This window comes from Sebastes fasciatus, chromosome 8, assembly GCF_043250625.1.
Source record: "Sebastes fasciatus isolate fSebFas1 chromosome 8, fSebFas1.pri, whole genome shotgun sequence".
In the NCBI taxonomy this organism is placed as follows: domain Eukaryota; kingdom Metazoa; phylum Chordata; class Actinopteri; order Perciformes; family Sebastidae; genus Sebastes; species Sebastes fasciatus.
In genome coordinates this window covers 12,742,400-12,764,698 of record NC_133802.1, presented here as the reverse complement: position 1 = coordinate 12,764,698, position 22,299 = coordinate 12,742,400, and the positions used below count along the sequence as shown (strand labels likewise).

Here is a 22,299-nt window from a genome sequence, read left to right as displayed (position 1 = left end):
AGCTGACATTTGATGGTGTGGAGCTGCCTGTTAATGACCAGCAGCGGTTCACAAACCTTCACCGACCTTTTTATTCCCCTTTACATCCCTCCTTCTGTCTACTAAAGCGTGAACAGTCTCCATGCGCTCCTCTCTGCATTAGAAGCCTCGGGGCGAGCTACCCCTTAGAATAAAGCAGCGCTGTGATTGGGCAGACGGCTCGGCTCGTCTTTTTTTCTTGAGCACCATGGATTTTTTTATTTTTTTTTGTAATGCTTTCTTTATTGAACACATTCTCATTAACAGAGGTACAAACAGATACATAGACAATTGAAAAAAAAAGAAGACAAAAAGAAGAAAAAACAAAAATAATTACATATACATTTCATAATGCCAGAGTTTATGTTATATAAATTACATCATATTATATTCATTTAATAACTTAAAAGTCTTAATGGCTTTTTTGTTTTTAGCATTGGCTATTATGGTGCTATATTCTTTGAATTCATTAATAAAATGCAGGAAAGTTGGCATCTGTTTTATGAATATGAAATTTCCTCAAAATAATAAATAATTGTATAATATGCAGCATGTTATTTACAATCTTATCTTGACTGATGTATAGCATTAAATCAAACATTATTTCAACATTCATCTTAAAGCAGCAGTGGGTAGAAATGGAGCAAATATGATTAAAACCATATTTTTATAAAACGGTCACTTTATTCTGACAGTAGTGCATGAGACAGGTAATCTGAAAAAAACCATGTGCCTCTGTGTCCTCCGGTGTCCTCCGGTGCTCCTAATGGCATCTGCAAGATTTCACAGACCGGAGGAAAACAACCAATCAGAGCCGAGCTGGAGCCTTGCCGTCTCTAAGCAGCTGTCAATCACTCGCAAACTCCGATCAAACGATCGAACTAGACAGCGCTGATCAAATATTAATCAATATTCTGTGACTGTAATGCCTATTTCTCGCTTTCTAGCTGTAAAATGAGAAAGTTTGTGACCCGGCAGCCATGTTGAGATCTGTTGAGGAGATACCAAGCACCGCCCACCAGCTGAAGTACAGCCAATAGGAACACTCTCTCTCTGAAATGACCTGTGATTGGCCAAAGTCTCCGGTCACGGGCTAGATTTTTTAAAGCCTGAAACAGAGCCATGAGGAGGTACAGAAGTCTAGTTTTCTCTCAGAACACTTGAATTACAATACGCTGAAAGTTTATTATGGAATTTTTGCCCAATGATGCCAAAAATACACTGCCATTGTGACAAACAAGAATAATTCATTTTCAGGCTTAATTCATTTATTTCGAGAAAAGCTCATTTCTTTGTTGTCTCAGTTATTACTGTGGAATTTTCAGGACATGTAACTTAACTTTTGAATGTAAATGTGTATCAGCACCGGTCACTGTTGAGACTGTGCAGCACACATGCAGCGAAACAGAAAGAGGAATAATGCAGATCGGTGATGCAGATCCTTGTCTGTGTGGGTTGATTGTGCGCTGATCTGTTGGTAATGCCTCAGGGCTCCAGTAGGGGGTCTCTCACTATTTCCCCTCTTTAAGGGCACAACACCATACCTTCAGTTTCTTTTATAGAAAGTTGGCTACATCAATCCAGAACATTCTTGTATACTTGTATACTTTTCTCTTTTTCAAGTCCACAGATATCACACTTGTAATCAATATCCAGCTTGAATCTTTCTAACACAAGTTTTAGGTAAACTCTTTGCAATATCTTGAAAGACACTTCTATAAGTTTGTTATTAAGGAAATAAAGGGATAAATGAAAACAAACAAAAAAAATAAAAAAATAAAATGCCAGGGGTTAATATAAATAAAATAATATTAACTTAAGTAAAACATTAAAATGGGAGCACAAACGTATCGTTTAACTCGCCTTTTTGTTTTTTGCAGAAGATATAGTCTTAATACGCTGCTCAAAGAAATGAAGGGAACACTTAATCATCACAGTATAACACCAAGTCAGTCAAACTTCAGGGATATCAATGTGTCCATTTAGGAAGCACAAGTGATTGTGAATCACTTTCAGCTGCTTTGGTGCAAATGAAAGTGACAACAGGTGCAATGGAGAGGCAACAGCAAGACAACCCCCAAAAAGGGAATGGTTTTGCATGTGGTGGCCACAGACAATTGCTCTCTCCACATCCTTCCTGACTGATTCTTCTGTAGTTTTGTGTTCTGCTAGTGTCCTTGTCACTACTTGTAGCACAAGGCGGTACCTGCAGCCCAATCAGGTTGCACAGGTAGTCCAGCTCCTCCAGGATGGCACATCCATATGTTGTCACAAGAAGGTTTTCTGTGTCTCCCAGCACAGTCTCAAGAGCATGAGGAGACACCAGGAGACCGGCCGTTACACAAGGAGGGCTGGACGGGGCCGTAGAAGGGCATCAACCCAGCAGCATGACCGGTATCTGCTCCTTTGTGCAAGGAAGAACAGGAGGAGCACTGCCAGAGCCCTACAAAATGACCTCCAGCAGGCTACCGGTGTGCATGTTTCTGACCAAACTGTCAGAAACAGACTCTGTGAGGGTGGCATGAGGACACCGACGTCCTCTAGTGGGACCTGTGCTCCCAGCCCAGCATCGTACAGCTCCATCGGCATTCACCAGAGAACTCCAGAATTGGCAGGTCCGTCAATGGCGCCACATTCTCTTCACAGATGACAGCAGGTTCACACTGAGCGCATGTGACCGGCGTGAAAGAGTCTGGAGACGCCGTGGTGAACGTTATACTGCCTCTAACATCATCCAGCATGACCGGTTTGGCGGTGGGTCAGTGATGGTCTGGGGAGGCATTTCCTTGGAGGGTCGCACAGACCTCCATGTCATAGCCAACGGTACCCTGACTGCTGTTAGGTATGAACTCCTCAGAGCGATTGTCAGACCTTACGCTGGTGCAGTGGGCCCTGGGTTCCTCCTGGTGCAGGACAATGCCTGGCCTCATGTGGCCAGAGGCAGTTCCTGGATGACGAAGGCATTAATGCCATTGACTGGCCCTCACGTTCCCCTGACCTAAATCCAATTGAACACCTATGGGACGTTATGTATCGGTGCATCCGACGCCACCAAGTACCGCCACAGACTGTCCAGTAGCTCACCGAACTCCTGATCCAGGTCTGGGAGGAGATCCCCCAGGACCGACTCATCAGGAGCAGGCCCAGATGTTGTCGGGAGTGCAAATAGGCACGCGGGGGGCCGTACACACTACTGAGTCACATTATGAGTTGCTGTGATGAAATCCACTTAATTTGGATCAGCCTGTGATTTCAATTTCTTTACTTTGATCTTCGGTGTGATTTTGAATCCAGCCCTCAATGGGTTGATGATTTTGGTTTCCATTGACCGTTGTTACATCATTTTGTTCTCAACAAATTATACAATGTACATCAGTAAAGATCTTCAACTTGAATAATTTGTTCATCAAGATCTGATTTGTGATTTAAGTGTTCCCTTAATTGTTTTGAGCAGTGTATAGTCCCATTCCTTCCTTAAAAACATTACAATGAGGTTTAACTCTTGCAAATTTGCATTTATGAATGTAAAAACTTTGCGACAATAATAATGAGATTGATTAGAAAATATTCTCTCTAATATACCGTGTTGAACTTTAAAAAGCAAAAAAAAATACATTTTCCAGTAGAAGTTCAAAATCACAGATAATATTTTCCAAGATAAACCTACAAATTATCTTGCCACAGTTTAGCTCGGCTCGTCTTTTTTTTTTTTTTATTTCAAAATGGCAGTATACATAGTAACAGCAGAAAACATTAAAAACATTTACATACAGAAGAAGCATAGCGAAAAACATAAACAAAGAGCTGTGCCAAACATAAAAGGACAACAGAAATTAAACAAAACCAACATAAAATAAAAAAAAAAAGACCACGCGAGAGTATGACAATAATTTAAAAAACCTTAAAGATATTGCATACATTCATTGTTTTCATTACTTTTTTGTTTTGTGAGGAAGAAATTGTTGACAGATATAGATCCATTTCATTCATAAATACAAAGAAATTAGGCTCTTTTGTTTTGTAAATTCGCACTTGTGAATGTGGAGCTTCGCGAGAATTAAAATAAATTAATTAATAAGAAAAAAATGCATTACTGTCTTTGTCACTGTAATCAGCTCGGCTCGTCTTCACTGCACGTCCAATTTATTATTATTTGTTTTTATATTTGGCTGCTATGATTACAGTGACAAAGACACAGTGTAAATTTACAAAAAAAAGCCTAATTTCTTTATGAAAGAAATGGAATTATATCTGTCAACAATTTCTTCCTCACAAAACAAAAAAGCAATGAAAACAATGAATGTATGCAATATCTTTAACGTTTTTAAATGAAATTATTGTCCTACTCTTGCGTGGTCTTTTTTTATTATCTACTTATTTTTATTGTGTTTTTTTTTATTTTATGTTGGTTTTGTTTCATTTCTGTTGTCCTTTTAATGTTTTCTGCTGTTACTATGTATACTGTAATTTTGAAATAACAAAAAAAAAAACGTCCATGGATTTGTATCTGACGTCACGACGCTTCGCACGTCCTCGCCCAGTTCGTGACGCAGTCCGGCTCTTCCCTCCTGGGCGTCTTCCTCCCCTGGGCTGTTCCGGATGAGACGCCTCCCTCCCTCCGCCCCTCTGATCCTCTTATCAGCGAGTAAGCGGCCAAGATGGATGTTGTAAACCAGGTAAGGCTTTCGGGAGGGGAAAAATCATATATATTCACTATTGTTTTATTCTGCTACGTGGTGTTCGTTTAATTTGCTTCATTTTTTATTTGTCGTGCGCTCAAATTAATATATTTATTTGTCACATATGCGCCGATTTTAACGCCGCGCTTTCTGTTACCTAGGAGTCGATATGTGATTTATGCATTTAGCAAAAAAAAAAAAAAATGCAGCAATGTTACATTAAAGGCACGACGATGATAATTGACTATTTTGTCCAGATACTGATGCTGCAGTCGGTGTGATGGAGATGAAGCGGCCTTAGAATAAAAACTGTAGGATGTGCAGAGATTTGTGCAGCAATGACATTTAGCATAGAGAGGAGAGGATGTAGCCTCCATCATCTCCGGGGATTCACACTAATTGATTTAGACCTGCTCACGTCTCAATTAGTCTGCTGTTGCTAAGATAACAAAACATGATTAATTTGCGGGGCCCTCCCCGGTGAGATAGCCGCAGTAGGCCTCGACACCGAGGAGGAGGAGGAGGAGGAGGAAGAGGCGCTCCTGCATCTCCATGGCCGCTCATCTCTCTCAGAGCTGTGTTGGTTTGTGACACAAAGAGGCTTCCCTGAGAAGATGAGCGCACAAACCAGCCTGCTCTCAACATGCATTATGTCAGTAAATGCGTCATCTGTTTAATATGGATGTGCAAAAGAAACAATGAGGGTTGTGGTTGCAGCCAGAAAGAGAAAAACACATCACTGCTGCTTATTTCCAGTGCGGCCATTTATTGATGCACACAGGGACACACCGCCTTCTTCTTCTTTGCGGTGTCGCATTCATTCACCTGCGCACAAAAAAACGCTTCCTTCCTCACGTTTTTTTTCGTCAATTTACACAGATTTCGCGAGATTTGCTCCTCACAAATGAATACATGCAAAAAAAAAAAAAAAAAGGAGTGCTGCAGGTGAAGTGTGCAGCCAGAGAGAGAGAGAGCAGAGAAAACAGTCGGTTAATCAGCTTTAGTGTAATTGTAATGCTGTGCAGGAGCTCCCTCTCACACACACACACACACACACACACACACACACACACACACATACAAACACACACACCATAGGGTTTGAAGTCAATATTAAAATGACTGTAAAAAAAGAAGGGAAAAAGTCCAGAGTGCTCGGAAGTTCTAAAGATATAAAAAGCCTTTATTCAATTGGCTATTTCATGATGAAATGCTAAAAGCAATGCTGGTACATGTAAGACTGGGTAACAATTAATATGACTGTATTGTAACTGTACAGCATCTCATGGGCTGTGACAGTTGAGACACTTTATATTCGCTGGCAGATATTATTTGCTATATAACAAACACCTGCAGGTGCCAGCAGTAGACCACCAGTGTGCAGCTATATGAGACTGAGGTAATTAGGTTCATGTTTTTTTATAATCATCATATCATCATCATCATCATCATCATCATGCCTGGTTTACTGAGAGTGGCTGAATCCACACAGGGAGAGCAAGTAAATGTAAAAAAAAATCTCTGCTAATTGATGATTTCTTTTGTTTTTTTCGCAGTTGGTGGCCCAAGGGCAGTTCACGGTACTCAAACAACCGTTGGGATTTATCAAAATTCTACAGTGGGTAAGTCTGTTTCACATATTTATTGGCAACAAATACATGAATATTTTCCATTTTAATAAAAAAAAGAAATCACAAAATAGTATATTATTGTGGATAAACTTGAGCTTGTATCGTTTGCAATAAATAACATTGGCATGCCCCTAACTGACAGATTTGTGACCTTCTGTCACACAGAGGTCACAAAGCTGCATGGGGCTTAATAATGGATGTGACTCTACACTCTTAGAAAGAAAAAAAAGAAATATTCACAGTTGAACCCTCTCTCACTATGGTTTAACATTTGTATTATTTTCTCTAGAATCATTACAGGAACTCCATCTGTAGTAACGTGTAGTAATGACTCTCTTGAATGTATTGAAATAATGAGCTTAATACTGAGGTGTATCCTGATAATGTGATACTGCCCCAGCAGGCCTGAGCAGGAGACACCAGCAGGATGTGTTACGTCACTGTTGTAGTAACACAATGTCAGTCCACTAAGGAATATAATGACAATTTGTCAAATCCTTCTCGGAGGACGTGACCTCTGCATGCTAGAGCGGTTCATTACATCTATATGTGTTCAGTCTCCTCCACCAGATGATGGAGCCACACAACTATTCATGTAGTAGTTTCTCTAAGAAGAGAGCAGCATAGATTTACTGTATTACATAATGTAACTCAAGGATTGTAAAATGTATTTTCTGCTTTTTTTGTGGTTTATTTTTGAGGAAATATCATTGAGTTAGTTAGTTAAGAAAACAATAAGGTGATTAATCGATTACCAACTATTTTACTAATCGATTCAACGTTATTTTTCATGCAAAAATGCCAAACTCTCAACTGGGTCCAGCCTCTCCAATGTTGGGGATTTACTGCTTTTATTTGCCTTTAAACGATCATAAGCTGATTATATTTGGTGTTTTGGTTCTGTTAATGCCATCAACTTGGGCTTTGCTAAATCGTCTACGGTTCTCTGTCATATCGTACCCCAAAGAACCCATCAATTTAACGAGAAAATAATCAGCAGATTAATAATGAAAATTATTAGTTCCGCTCATGTTGATGTATCCAAGAGCAGTTATAGACATTTTTAGAAGATTAGACATGAAGGATGTTGTCCCACAGTCACAGATCTCCTCATATAATAGAGCAGGCTCATCCTGAAGAGGCTCCAGGGTTAACAGTGGTGCCTCTCTATTGCAGTTTTCTTTTTTTCTCTCTCTACAGCTGGGGCACCACAGTGGTGGGAATAGTGGTGCTAATTAACCACACAGGCCCCGCAGCTAAGCGAGGGCCTCTAAAATGTGTCTTTTCTTATGTTATGTTATGCTATGTTAAACCTTGAACTGGTTCTGACTGGTTGTTGTTTGTGGTTTTGGTTACGGTGAGCCAGTTTGCATCATTAACATAAAGAAGTGAGTCAAATCATTTCGCGAGGTACAACTTTTTTGATAATAAATGCATCATTATAGTGATTTCTTTCAAGCAAAAATACTCAAATGTTTCTTGTTGTGGCTCCTCAAAAGTGAGGATCGGATGCCTTTTGTTGTCATATATGATAGTGAACAGAATATCTTTTGGTTTTTGACTGATGCTCTAGCAAAACAAGCTCTCTGAGGAGGTCACCTTGGGCTTTTGTTTCAGTATTTTCTGACATTTTATAGACAAAACCATGAATCGATTAATCAAGAAAATAATTGGCAGATTAGATAAACGTTACTTGCAGCCTTAATCATTTTAATTAGCTCTATGTTCATCATTAAATATGTGCATGCAATGTAATTATGAATAAATTTTTAGGAGGGTATATGACAAGGAAATTGAGGAGAGGATGCCCTTCCTGCACACGGGTCCCATAATTCTTAGCTACACCCCTGAACCTCAGTACGAGACCATACTTAACACAACCCAGATGAAAACGTGCGTGCCAAGGCAGTGGCTCTGACAGAGTCCCACGCTGTAATGGGCTCTGCAGATATGCCAGAGAGCAGTCAGAGGCATGAGTGTATACTGCATGACTCTGTAGTCCTTCCCTGGAGCTGTGTGAGTGTGCCAGCACCTCATCACTGCCTCCCTGGGTCACAGCAAAGCCAACCACCAATCAGGAGGCACGCTCAGGAGGCCAGGGCCCGTGAATCATCTGTCAGAGAGAGAGAGGGGCCTGCGTGCCTCATCGTCAGACTATAGGAGGAGCTGCTGGAGCTGCTGCTCTTTCTGGATTAATATGGGCATACACAAGCAGCAACACAGTGTTTTTTAAGGAGGGGAGAGAGGAGCCTCTTCCTCTTTCTGTGGAAACAGGCAGCGATGAGAAAGATGCTTCTGTGTAGTACAATCAAACCTTTTAAATGGAAATGGATTGATGATGTGGTCTACATTTGATGATGAAAATGTGTGAGATTTAACCAGCGTTCAGTACGTGTGACTCATGTAGCCTTGCCCACCTCCCCACCCTACCCTGCCCCACCCCCACCCTCTCTCTCTCTGGAGAATAGTGCTGACAATGCCGAGATTTGACGGATGTTGGAAGACATTGAGTTCCCAAATAAAGCTGATGTCGAGCCACGGAGTAGTCAAACAGCCTCCTCCTGCCTCCACCGCTACAGGACGCGCGCTGCTATATGTGCATACAAATTTCCCTTTCTGACTCATAAAAAAGGCTGTTTGCGAGAACATGGAGCGAGAGCCTGATTCACTTTGCTGTGGTCCCTAATGTGTAATAAAGGCGGTTGATTTTGTTGTAGCTGAGGGGCTCTTTGCTGTTCAGATGCTTGTGGTGCCTCTCTGTGGTTATTACTCCAGGGCCTCTGGTGAAGGCTCACACAGCTTGTGTTTATTTCTGTGCTTTTGGCTATGTGTCGGCATGTAAGGCGCTGCTAACCCTCCTGCAAGGGAGGGCTTCAACGTTTTAGTTGAACCGGGAAGGCATTTCATATTTTTGGCATAAAATGGTCAAATTTGAAAGTATTGAATATCATCACAGAATATTGACCAGAGCAAGATAAATTGGCCGACATAGCTTATTGCAGATATATCGGTATTTACATATATGTTGGCCGATAACTTCAAAGAAATTGCAGTACAGAAATACCAAAGACTATAATTATTATGAGCAGAACAATATCTAAAAAAAGTCTTTCAAGATAGATAGATAGATAGATAGATAGGTAGACTTTACTGATCTCCAAAGGCAAATTGAGGTGTTACAGCAGTAATTAACATCACATAAAACGTGCAATCACTCTCACAAAAGACATGAGGTAGGTACGAAAAGCACTATTTGCTGCAAATCTCTAGATAAATGTACATACCAACTACTTAACTCTAGATAGAAGAAATAAAAAAATACAATAAAATAGAGTTAAAGATACTGTATATCTCCGCTGGGCAACAATATCTCTATACAATATAACAATATCATAATATTATGTTAAAAAAAGAATATCGCCTAATGTATCTTTAATGGATTTTTCTACCTTTTCAGATATCAATATCACTATCTGCTTCAAAAATCAAGAATCGGTCGGGCTATACAGTTGGTACTGTTATTGATCTGTGGATCAGTTGTACAGAGACAGACAGACGGTGTGAGAAAAGCTGTAGCAGACAGATTGTTTGTGTCTGAGCGTGTGAGATTGTGTATCTTCTCAGCACAGAAGAACTGACAAGCATCCAGCATACCAGGAGGGGTAGAAACCAGCCTCTGCCTCCTCCTCACTGTGTGATGCTGCCAATAGTGTTTCCATGGCACCAAACACTCAGCGAGCCACCATTTCTTTTCTCAGTCTGGCTGGCCCTCTTCTTCTTCTTCTTCCTCCTCCTTCCACTCATCTATCACCATAAAAGTACAACTCTTAATTGTGGCTCGACGCCTCTTAAAGGGATGAGTCTACCATCTTTGGTCCAGGCTGAAATATCTCTGCTATTATTTGATGAATTGTCCTGAAATTTGTTTCACACATTCATGTCTCCCTCAGGAGGAATTCTAAGATCTTTGGTGATCCCTAAACTTTTCATCTAGCGCCACTATCAGGTCCAAAATTGGTTAAATGTCCAATACTTGATCAAATACCTGCAAAACTACTGACAAATTTCCCATCAGTGTTTAGTGCTAATTAGCAAATGTTAGCATTCTAATGTGCTAAACTAAGATAGTAAATATTATAGCTGCTTAACATCAGCATGTTGGCATACTCATTGTGAGCGTGTTAGCATGCTGATGTCAGCATTTAGCTCATAGCAGCTCTGTACCAAAGAGTATAGAAGCAAAGAGACGAAACTCCGGTGTTTTGTTTTTTTAAAAACAGCCGGCATTTGTTTTATAAAACGCTTATTATATTTATAATATTGTTCAACACAGGCCATTTCCGTAGAATATGACAGTTACATAGAAATAATATTGTTTTACTGTTGTATGGCACTTTTTAGGAGGACGTTTTACTGGCGTCCGGTTGTCGCATTCAGTCCAAAATGGCGGAAGTGTTGCTTTGCTGATGGGTGCTGATGTACCAACGGAACAAACAATTGACTTTCACTTTTTGGCAATATATCTTCGAGCCTACAGCCCAACAGAGCTGCTAACATGGCTGTATACTCGTAGTCCTCTCTTGTATTACAATTAATGACACTTTCCAGTTTCTACTATGCATTTTAAATGTAATTTACATCAGGCCGTTGTTCTAAAAAGCTATTTTCCACCTGACAAACTATTACAAAAATGTATGTACAATTGATATATTTACCTGCGTGTAAAAATATGCGGCCCCTTCAATTGATTTCTCGTGTCAGTGTGGTCCAGATCCGTTGATTCATAATCATTGTATCACTGTAGGATGATTCAGTTGAAGCAGTAGTGTGGCTTGTTGCAGAGATTATGTCTTACCTAGAGAATCCAGCTTTCGTTAGCGTTTTAACTTTCTCCGAAATATCTCTGAAGAAGCCAGCTGGGCCATAAAATGTTGTTGGTCTCAATTTTGATCCCTCTCATGTAGTCTTAACCTCTAACTGTCTCAGAGAGATAATGAAAGAACGATATGGACACTGGCAGCTCTAAAAGCTTTGATTAGTCTTAAAATAGAAAAAACAGCCGCTCTCGTGCCATAAGGCAGTTATACTAAACACAATAAGATGGATAACGTATGATGATATTTTAGGATAAAATGCACACTGTGTGAAAGATTGTGCCGACACTGCAGTTGTGATATGCTGCAGCATTACACCCCATTATTCAGTTCTGGGTTTTCAAGTGAAAGTGCTACTTAAAACACAATTTTGCAGGTCTTTTCAACAGACTGTCCTGAACGTGACATCGAGATTGATACGTGAATGGACATCAAAATTAGTCAGTGTTCATGGTGTGTTAGACCGTCATTTCCTGATTCAGGCCAAGGGACCTATAAAAGAATGCAGGGTCATTACGTCACTGATTGGTGCCAAGCATAGACTGTATATATAGATGGACGACGTGTCTCCACTTCCTCCAACTGTACAAAAGTGAAGCCAAAATATCCCGGATACAGGGCTGCCATCTTGAGATTCTGACGTCATTTGGAGCCAGAGTCTGCGCAGTAGTGATCGACGGGGCTGGAAGTCGCGCTAATTGCTAAATTGTGTATGGCTCTCTAGATCTGGACCTTTATACTGGTCCATGTAAAATTAGACTGGTGTCACGATGACATACTGGCCGTTTCTACTTTTATATATTTCCTTTTTCAGGCATGCAGGCATAAAACGATTCGCAAGATCAGTGTCCATAGCTCCAAGTAAGATTGTCATAGAAATTTCCACTCAGAAGCTCGACTCCAGATGGCACGATCATTTTTTTTCTTTTCCTGGCCTTTATAATAAACTGTGTTGTTTATCAGCAGCCTCCTCTCCCTCCTCTCACACACTAACGCTGACATTTTCATCACATCTACAGCCATTTGCATCGCTTATTAAAACCTGTTAATTAGCCTTCTTCCAACACCAGGGAGGGTAGGTGTTTGAGATCTCGGCAGAGAACACTAGAAAATAAAGAGAATAAAAAACCCTGCAGGGACAGAGGAGGAAGAGTAAAGCAATCACAATGAGGCTCGCTTTAGGCGGCCGGTGTGTAAATCCAACAAACGAGCCTTCGACTCACACGAGCTAAAGGATTACTGTAAATAGTTTAGTGTGTTGAAGCCTGCAGCAGGTAGACCGTACTACTAGACCTGCCTTTGTGTGTGTGTGCTGTGCATATGAGCTCACGTGTCGGGGTGTGGCTTTGTGTGTGTTGTGACTGGCTTTACAGTAGCTTGTTGTTGAGTACTTAGCGACAGATGGTAGAGCACCTCAGTCAGATTAATAGCTGGATTTTCCACCCAATCGGATCTGGCCCGCAGTGTAGGGAGGGCGTGGTAAAAATAGTCTGACTTGTCTAATCTGCTGCGTGTGTGTGAGAGTTCATCTCCACGCATGTCTGTTCGTGCCGTCTATGTCGGTGGGAGCTGAAGAACAAGACTGAGGTGTGTGCATCTGATGTAACAGACTCCGAACGAATGCACAATCACTGTTGTACCACAAAATACAAAAAAAATCAAATGAAATACTATTAGACATCTACAGAAAACCAATTGTAATGGTAGCCATGGCAACAGGAGCAGCCCTCGCTGTGTAAGCTGGTGATAACGCTGCATTGATTTGCACTCGGTGTGCATTTTTCAGCAGCTCGCTATGATTGGAGGAGGAGCGTCAGTCTGGTAGAGACATTGCAGGCGGCGAAAGCAGCAGTCTGCAGCTTTCAGTGTAAATGGAGCCGTCACCTGTTCTGTCACTGGAGCTCTTTGTTTACATGGTTGCATTATACAAACTAAACTGTTGAATAAAGTGTGTGATCAGGAAAAGTGTGATTTAAAATAATCCCTTTGTATATTCTGTGTTTTTTCACAGTTTTGTCTGTGAGATGTCAAAGGTCTTGTCAAATTCTCACCGTGTCTTTTCCTCCCTTTTCTTTCCCGCAGATCTTTGCAATCTTCGCCTTCTCGACATGTGGCAGTTACTCTGGCATGTTCAAGATGAGCGTGGAGTGTAAAAACCGGTCGGAGAGTGAGCTAGGCATAGAAGTAAAATTTGAATATCCGTTCAGGTACGTCTCATCTGTCATCTGTCAAAAAAAATCCTTCCAATTGTAGGCTCCATACAAACTGTAAATATACATAAAGCACAGATGTCAACATGAATTACTCAGGAGCAAGATCATGTAGTTGATGATGGTGTTGCCAATTAGTATGTTATAGCAAGATCTAATTTTAAGTTTAGCTTTTTAAGATTTGATTCATTCCACAAACCCCCTACAATTTTAGAACATTGGGATGAAAGTGATCCGTGCAGCTTGTGCTAAGTGCCATTTGTTATAAATTATATAGGCCTGTATTCCTAATTTATACCATAGCTTAGCTTAGTTAACAAGCTCATTAGCCTCTGTTTTTATAATAGGAAACTTTCCAGAACAAGTGCCTTTGGTTAAAGAAAGTTTCAAGTTCTTTATTATCATATGCACAACAATTACAAAGAAGCAGTCGTTGGCAATGAGAATCTTGGATCTCCCTTTAACAAATATCATTAAATATGTATTAAAAAAAAGAAGAAAAGGAAAATAACGGAAGTCAGAGCATAATGACAATCTAAGACATGTTAAAATATACTGTAGGGCTAAAATATAAACATGAATGAAATATAAAATAAAGTAATATAACTCTGTGGTAGACAGTATTGCAAATGAATAAATTGAATGTAAACAGGAATGTATATGCACATTGAATAAGTAATAAATATAAATATACATAATAGTTCAACATTTTCTGACATACATTTCACATTCGCACACATTCCCTTTCTTGCCGAGATTCATATCTAATTGACAGACATCTAACTCCTGGCATGAAAGCAAAGTTTGTTTTCCCACAACTTCGAACTCCTCCTTTAAAATGCTGTCTTCATCAGTATTTTGTTATGTATTGCATTAACCATTGTTACACAAACTTCTATAATCTCAGACACTGATGAGAACTGTATCACCAAACCTTTTCTGTTTCTTAGCTCTTCTTTGTACTTTCTCATTTCCCTCTTTGTCTTTGTGCTGCCGCTCTCAGGCTCCATCAGGTTTACTTTGATGCTCCCACCTGTAAGGGAGGGAAACCCGAGCCTCTGTTCCTGGTCGGGGACTACTCCTCCTCAGCTGAGTTCTTCGTCACCATCGGTGTCTTCGCCTTCCTCTACGCTATGGCAGCCCTCTCTGTATACTGTTTCATACTGGAGAAGTACCGTGAAAACTGCAAGGGAGCCCAGATTGTGAGTTAATTTATACATATGATACGAGTCCTACAACTGGTGTTACAATTAATATCTAGTTTGTTGCTGTCAGCAGTAAAAGTGATAATGTTGTCTTGCTGATCCACAGGACTTTGTTGTGTCGGCGGTATTTGCCTTCATGTGGTTGGTGTCCTCATGTGCTTGGGCTAAAGGCCTGTCGGATGTGAAAACAGCCACCGATCCGGAGAGGGTCATCACTTTCATCACGGCCTGTGAAGAACCAGAGAATCGCTGCCGTGAAATCTACGAACCCAAGGTCTCCGGCCTCAACACCTCTGTGGTAGGTCCCTGATGCTTCACACTGAACCAAACTATATAAAGAGTTGACATGAGAACAGAAACAATAAATATCTAAACTCATATCTCTGCTCCACAGGCTTTTGGCTTCATCAACCTGATCCTGTGGATAGGAAACCTGTGGTTTGTGTTCAAGGAGACCGGCTGGATGGCCGCCTTCTCTGGAACTTACGTCGCATCACAGGAAAAGCAGCCCGCCCCCGATTCCTTCGCCCAGGGAGGCTACGCTCAGCAGGACCCGTACGCCGGCTCCCAGGGAGGGTACCAGCCCGAGTACGGCCAGCAGGGAGGCGGTTACAATGAGGAGGGAGGATACAGCCAGGGCTATGAGCAGCAGCAGCAGCCCACCTCTTACGCTAATCAAATGTGAGCCTGTCCAGCCAAACCACAGCTGCAGGATGGTGAGTATAAACATATGTAGAACATCTGGACTGGTTAGAATAGGTTTAAATAGATCACAATACTGTACATCTTTGAGGTAGTGATCTAAACTAATCTGTAATGTTAAGCACAATTAAAGGGTTAATTGTGTAATGGTGTAATTGTGTAAAGGTTAATATCTGCTGGATATTAACATTAATGTCAATATTTTAGTCCAGTAGGCGGCTTTTGCTTGCTATTTCATAGGTACACGATCAGAAGGTAATGTTCTGAGTTCTACTTCTATGCAGATGACACACAAACATACATTTTCGCAAAATCTGATATGGCTATCTTCCACCAATCCTCTTCACACTCTTGAATTACATTACGTGCACCGTCCAACTACTGAAGACCTGAAGGTTTTTTTTATTGACAGTCGCTCATAGCAAAGAAAATAACCTTCTTACTGACGATAACTGTGATTTTTACAAAAGGAAAAATGTATATCATGTTAATAATACACATATGATAATATTGTGTAAATAATCCAGTGCCTCTTAAATCCGGCTTTTGTACAGTTATGGTTACAGACTATGTCTCTCCACCCCCCCTGCACTCATATTTTGAGTCTAATTCATTTGCAAAACGCACAACAAATAACGTTAAATATGATAATCGTGTAGTGAAAATCTGATATTGTGACAGCCCTACTATGAATGTATCAGCATAGCTACAATCTCAGCTGCACATTTTCATGTTGTATTGAGAACGCATATTACAACTGAGATTCCAGAAAAAGAGCACTAGTTGTTTGTTAAGGTGGCCTAAAAGACAGGTTCACATTTTTTCAAGTCTGTCTAAAAACACTACTCACATGAGGAGATCCCTTTCTAATATGATTCCAATGTAAAAGAAGGGGGACAAAATCTTAAGCAGTCTGAGTTAACCAAATCAAATGGGCATCTTCCAAAGTGACTTTTTGACACAAAATTCTTTCTTTAGTGCTACTATCCTTGAAAACAGTGTCTGAGGAAACACAAGGAGGGACTTTTGTACTAAAAAGGCTGTAACTTTGGAAGATACTTGCTTGATTAGCGTCATCTGACTGTGAAGCGGCTGTAACCAGTATTTCTATAACAACAATGTATCAAATGATAATGTGAAAGTGTTGGTTGGTAGGGATGAACCTACAGAGAGATGTCACTGAATTTGAATTAGCGACTATCTGGTGAACATATAGTGGAGCATTCAGCAGCTAAAGAGCCAGATATTTCCCTCAGGAGTTGGTAGCAGAGCTAAAATAAGAGTGAATATTGGATTTACATTCATCAAGTGGACAGAAACACGACTCCAAATAAACAATAATTTTTCTCCCGTGTCTGCTCGATGTGTAAATAAGCAACTCTTTGCTAACATATAAACTTAAAAGGTGGTAATGTGTCAGTTATAGCTGATTTAAACATTTATTTTTGCACAGAGTGAGGACTGGATTTTGTGCCCCATCAGACTGGAATCATGTTAGGAGGCGATCTCTTAATGGCCAATATGGACAGGATGAAAAGTCACAGAGACTAATAACTCTCTAAATGCACATATTGGCATGGAAGTATTGTTTTAATTGTTTATACTTGAAAAAATGTGAATCTACCCTTTAAATACAACCCATATTTACATTTTCCGTGCAAATGACGACTGTCTTCTAATTAAAAATGACAGCAATGGTTGTTCATTGACACAACATGTACCTGTACTACAAGTACCAATGTGAAAGGAGCATAACACTTGTTGCGTGATGAGGAGGGTTGGGTAGATGTTGTGCAAAACTTGCAAAGCTGTCTACTATGGTACAGCGCCCTGTTACAATAGCTCTGAGATCTTGTCCAGCTATATGCTCTATTTGCCCTTAGAGGTCCTCTACTCCCCAGCAACCCTGTAACAATCTTAAAACTATGGGTGAAAGAGCTTTTTGCTGAAGTGCTCTGAGTGCTCTGCGTGATCAGCTAAAACTGCACTCAGTCCTCAAAGATTTAGAAATGTCCAGCCAGAGCCTTTAGCCTTTAGCTAGATCTTCTTTTATGACTTCTTACCTGCTGTTTTAGTTGTATTTTAACGGCCCTGAAAACCTTTTCTTCTCAATCAGCCTTTTACTGATGGGATCCTGCATGAACACGAACACAAGCTTGATTATTTCACTTCAGTGATTTCTGTATTTGTGCTTTTCTCTGTGCTCTTCTCATTGGTTTGAAGTGGGAGGTGCTCAATAGGAAAAAAGGGGAGGTCACGCATTTCTATGCACCAAATGGTGATGACACTTGTTGTTTGCTTATGTTCCCAGCAATAATTAAACCACACCCACGCAGTACTTTTGAGTGTATAATTATAATTTTTTAATAATAAGGGGAAATAAAGGGATTTTCTGAACTCAAACTTTGATTGTTGCTTATTTAGACATGAATATTTTATGTTCTAGAGAAAGAAATAAGATTTGAAACCAATTTTTCAGGGGCTTTAAATGTCAGTTTTGGATTGATTTTTTACATGCATATAGTCTGTATGTTCAATTATATTATTATTACATACTATACGTATATATATATATATATATATATATATATATATATATATATATACATGTACAGTGCCATTGTCATTTTTAGGCATGATTATGGTTACTTGAAGGAACAGTGTGTAACATTTCGGGGGATCTATTAGCAGAAATGAAATGTAATATTCATAACTCTGTTTTCGTTAGTGTATAATCACCTGAAACTAAGAATCGTTGTGTTTTTGTTAGCTTAGAATGAGCCCTTCATATCTACATAGGGATCGGGTCCTCTTGACGGAATCTGCCATGTTTCTACAGTAGCCCAGAACGGACAAACCAAACACTGGCTCTAGAGAAAGCATTTTGCATTTTTACCTTACCTGAAGGCCACCGTAGTTCTCCAACATGCTTGTGAAACTGTGGAAACGTGAGCCGCAGAGTGTAAAACTGTGTAGTGCAAAACTTCCGTTGCTCCTAAAGTAGTGTTATTATGGTAAGGATACCCTCTCTGAACGAGGCGAACAGGGCTAGCACGGTTTTGCACTCAGCGGCTCACGTTATCACAGTCTTGGAGGGGTCCTCAGTTGGTTGCAATCTGCAACCACACCACTTTATCCCACCAAATACTATACACTGTACCTTTAACATTTACTGAATATCATCACAGAGAAGTTACTTCAAAAGGCATTTCAAAAGTGTCAATATCAGTTTTTAACATCCCATATTTGTTGAGCATTAGCTTTGTTTATATATTCAACATGCAATTCATGTGATCATGCGTTTAATATTTTCCTTCCCTCTGTATCTCTCTCTCTCCTCTACACAGGGTGACCTTGTGATTCTGGAGTGTGGCTCTCGATCACCACCTGCATTTCCACACTCCTCTGTGTGTCTGTTTGTGTATCTGTGAGTTGACAGGCGGAGGGAGGGCGGCATGGAGGGCAGAAACTGGCGGGGCCTGGGGAGGGGGACGCTACCGGGGGGAAATGGGTCTTTGCTGTAATATGATGTTTATTCTCGTGATGTATTTAACTGTAGAAGACAACAGAGGATTGTCTGTTTGGTTATACGAGAAAAACTTGAATACAAATACCAAAACATTCGTTTGACGAACATTTAAGAGAAATCTTGTAATGGAAAAGACTTACATTTATGGGGGAACAAAAAAAAAATTGTAGTAATATTTAACTTGGGAGAATGTATTTGTCTGTGCTGTGTAAATATCAACATGCTGATATATATATATATGATTATATGTACACAGTTGAATAATTGTGCACTCCATAAAAGTTGTTATACAACAAATGTTGAGCACAGAGTTATTCAATTGCATTTACGTTGGTTCTGTTTAGGAGCTCACATAGTTTAGCCTTTGCCCTTCAATCCTCTTCAATTATTCATGCCATAATGTTTTCAGTCATTCATCTCAGAATCTATTAACATCTATTTTTTTGTGATTTGATCAGCATCACTGACAGGATTTAAGAAGGCTGCTGAAAATATGATGGCAAATGTTGAAAGAAATAACAGAGAATTATAGATATAAAAGAGTAATGTATAGTAATAACAGTGAATAGATGATAGTAGTGGGTTTTAAGTGGGTTGTTTCAACTTTATTTATGTTTTTATATATATTTTTCCATCAAATATCACTGTCAAGCGAGGATGAAACTCTTGTGATACATTTTAAATCCTGACATATAAGATCAAAAACTTGCATAGGTTAAGAACATTTGTGAGCATGGTAGCATCTCATATATTTGCTGTGCTGTTTCAGAAACCGCTATAGTGCGCTATCAGTATGAAAATTGTGAATCGGGGGGGCAGTGAACAAGTGAACAACAGATTTAGTGTGTGTGTTTGTTTATTCGTTTGGATTCGTGTAATGGCATCAAACTCATTTTGTCAATGAACCCTCGTCCTGTTTTCGATCGTCTGTTATGTGGTCCGGAAAGTTGTAAGACAGAGTCATATAGTTTTTTAACTGGTGTTTCTATCACGCTGTAATCAGTGGCGTACATACTCACGTTAACATTAACCGTAGGCGAATGAGACAAAAGTATATTAAAGTAAACACATATTATTACGAGGCGGTCTTGTCTCCATATATACTTCTCCTGCATCCTCAATCCTTCTTTATCTCTCCTCTTTCTGAAGGTGAATTTACTGCATGCGTCCTTATATCCTAAAGCATCCCTGAACATATTTGAGAGGCTTAAAGCTGCAGGAAAGTTAGACTACACAGTAACACCGTGCGATCCATCATAGTGGTTACCGCACAGCACATAACAGCAGCTCTGCTATATTCTACTCAAAGCACAAAGTAAGTGCTGCAATAATGACTTCTTTCCAGATATAAATACCTGTCCTACTGCCAATCCTCTGTTTGGATATACAAGATCGTGTTTGCCAAAATGGTAAGAGATGTGTCTTGATTGGTAGTTTTGCTTCCACAGTCCTCATCAGGATGACTTGCTGTCCATCTCCAGTAGATATCGATCCATTGCACAGCCTTGGATTCACTCTTTTTTGGTTGTTTTTTTTTAATCCGGGTTGATTCAGGCGGTGTAGAAGCACCTCTCTCCTCCTCTAGCCCTCTCCCCCCCCCCCCCCCCCCCCCACCTCTGTTTTTTTTCTCTCTCTGTCTTTCTCTCTCTTTCACTGTAGCTCTTATAAATATGCTGAAATGAAATATACTCTGTTGTTAGTGGTGAATGATGTCTTGTGATACTCTCTCTACGCCTTTGGATAGTGCTGTGTTTATTGTGTATGATGTATTCATATTAGTATTTATGATAATGATAAGTCAGAGAACAAAAAAATATCCAAGACTCTCCAGAATTCTGCTGTATTCTTATTATATGGGATCCATGTGAAACAAAAATGAAATAAACTTGAAATTATTCTGTTGAAGGTTAAAACGTGTATTTCTGTTCATAGGCTGGTTGTCTGTTTGTTTACTTGGTCGAACTGGGTTTACTAAAAGCATATTATTAATCAGTTTTATGAATAAGTTAAGCAGGAAATTACCTAAAAAATAAGAACCACTATTTTACAATAAACTGAAATAAAACGTTTGAACAAGCTCGGTCTATTAAGTGGCAGTAGCCAATAGTGTCATAGAAAAATGCAAATAGATATTTCTGTAGCTGACCTATATTTCTGACTACAGCAGGCGTTTTAACACCATTTCAGGCAGGCTGTGGGCCAGTATGCAGGTTAGTTTGACACAGTCTGTGGTTTTGGGGAGGACTCTACATGGCGCTTCCTGGTGGCCGGGGAGGGTATCAACTGAAATGTTTTCCTCAGTCACCTCCACTCTTTTAGCTAAATGTGAGAATTTATTTCACAATTTTAAAGACTTGTCCATATAAATAATGCAAGGAGGAACACGATTTAAGAGATAGCCAGAGAATATTATTGCAAAATGCATTGTAGACACAGTAGTGGTCCAAAATTCATAATAAGTTCATGAATTTGAATTGATTTATTTGCCTTTTTGCAGTTCAGAGACACTCAAATTAAAGTGTAAAATACAGCTAAAGTGGACTATTACAGAGTGGGTAATGTTTTCTAGAAAGACCTCAGAATCAATATAATAAACATAATAACTGAGGATGATGATTGTGTGTTATAACTTCCATAGTGTGTGGCCTCAGCCTGTGCACACAAAGGTAGAGCCCTCTGATAGTAGTGTGCAGGTCTTATCAGGTCTTAGTGTGCCTGTCTGTAGCTGCCAGGGCAAATAAGGTAAAATAGGTTTCCTATTAAAACCTCTCACTGTTTATTTAAAATAACAACTTGTATGCAAAGTATTTATCCCCGGCTGTGTCTCATATACTGAATGCTAAATCACAACTGACTGTAAAACAACACAGCTGGAAAAAGAATTCATCATCCACCACTTATGTTCTGATGCCTTCAACAACTATTGGAAATACCACTACTCTGAGCTGAACGAATATGCACAACTGGAGGTATTAATACCTCACCACAAAAAAACTCCATTACAAGCCAAATTCACACATGGGCCCTTTAAAAGTGTACATAAGTAAAAGTACACAAGTATTCGCAATAAATTGCACTCAGAATATCAAAAATAAAAATACTCTTTATTGACAATGGCCCCTTTCAATTACCAGAACATAATTATTGATGCATTAACAAGTAAACCTAAACTGCTTTATATACTTTTAGGTGGCTTATTCTATAAAAATGTATCTAACATTCATGCACTTCTATTTGTACTGTGTGTTGCTGCTAAGGAAGCCCACCTTCGCTTGATTAGCAGTGAAAAGTAATTAAGTCGGCTACATTTACTCAAATACTTTTATGCTACTTTATACTTTAAGCCTACGCCACAATTCAGAGGGAAATATTATACTTTTATAATATATAGCCTACTTTTGGTACTTTAAGTATATCTTGGTGCTAACACTCAGTGGTGGTATTCAGATTG

General features: G+C 39.7%; 2 protein-coding genes across 3 annotated transcripts in view; one reads left to right on the top strand and one right to left on the bottom strand.

Moving 5' to 3' along the window:
* The window catches only part of rad21l1 (RAD21 cohesin complex component like 1), a 148,757-nt gene that overhangs the window by 50,641 nt on the left and 75,817 nt on the right, over positions 1-22,299 (bottom strand). The window lies entirely within an intron of this gene.
* On the top strand, positions 4,554-20,753 carry sypb (synaptophysin b). Of its 2 annotated transcripts, none has more exons than XM_074643481.1 (7): positions 4,554-4,694; positions 6,254-6,319; positions 13,285-13,409; positions 14,416-14,614; positions 14,724-14,915; positions 15,012-15,333; positions 17,543-17,591. In XM_074643481.1, exons 1-6 carry the CDS (start codon positions 4,677-4,679, stop codon positions 15,300-15,302), a joined length of 891 nt encoding a protein of 296 aa, XP_074499582.1. In that variant the 5' UTR covers positions 4,554-4,676; the 3' UTR covers positions 15,303-15,333; positions 17,543-17,591. The 2 variants fall into 2 exon arrangements, with proteins under 2 accessions (XP_074499582.1, XP_074499581.1); XM_074643480.1 differs by lacking the exon at positions 17,543-17,591 and adding an exon at positions 18,667-20,753 and having other exon boundaries at positions 4,555-4,694.

What these genes read in the sequence shown, in the direction of transcription:
- sypb (XM_074643480.1), top strand. An exon ending in TTATCAAAATTCTACAGTGG is followed by an intron (nt 6,320 to 13,284) that starts GTAAGTCTGTTT and finishes TCTTTCCCGCAG; the next exon opens with ATCTTTGCAATCTTCGCCTT. An exon ending in AAATTTGAATATCCGTTCAG is followed by an intron (nt 13,410 to 14,415) that starts GTACGTCTCATC and finishes TGCCGCTCTCAG; the next exon opens with GCTCCATCAGGTTTACTTTG.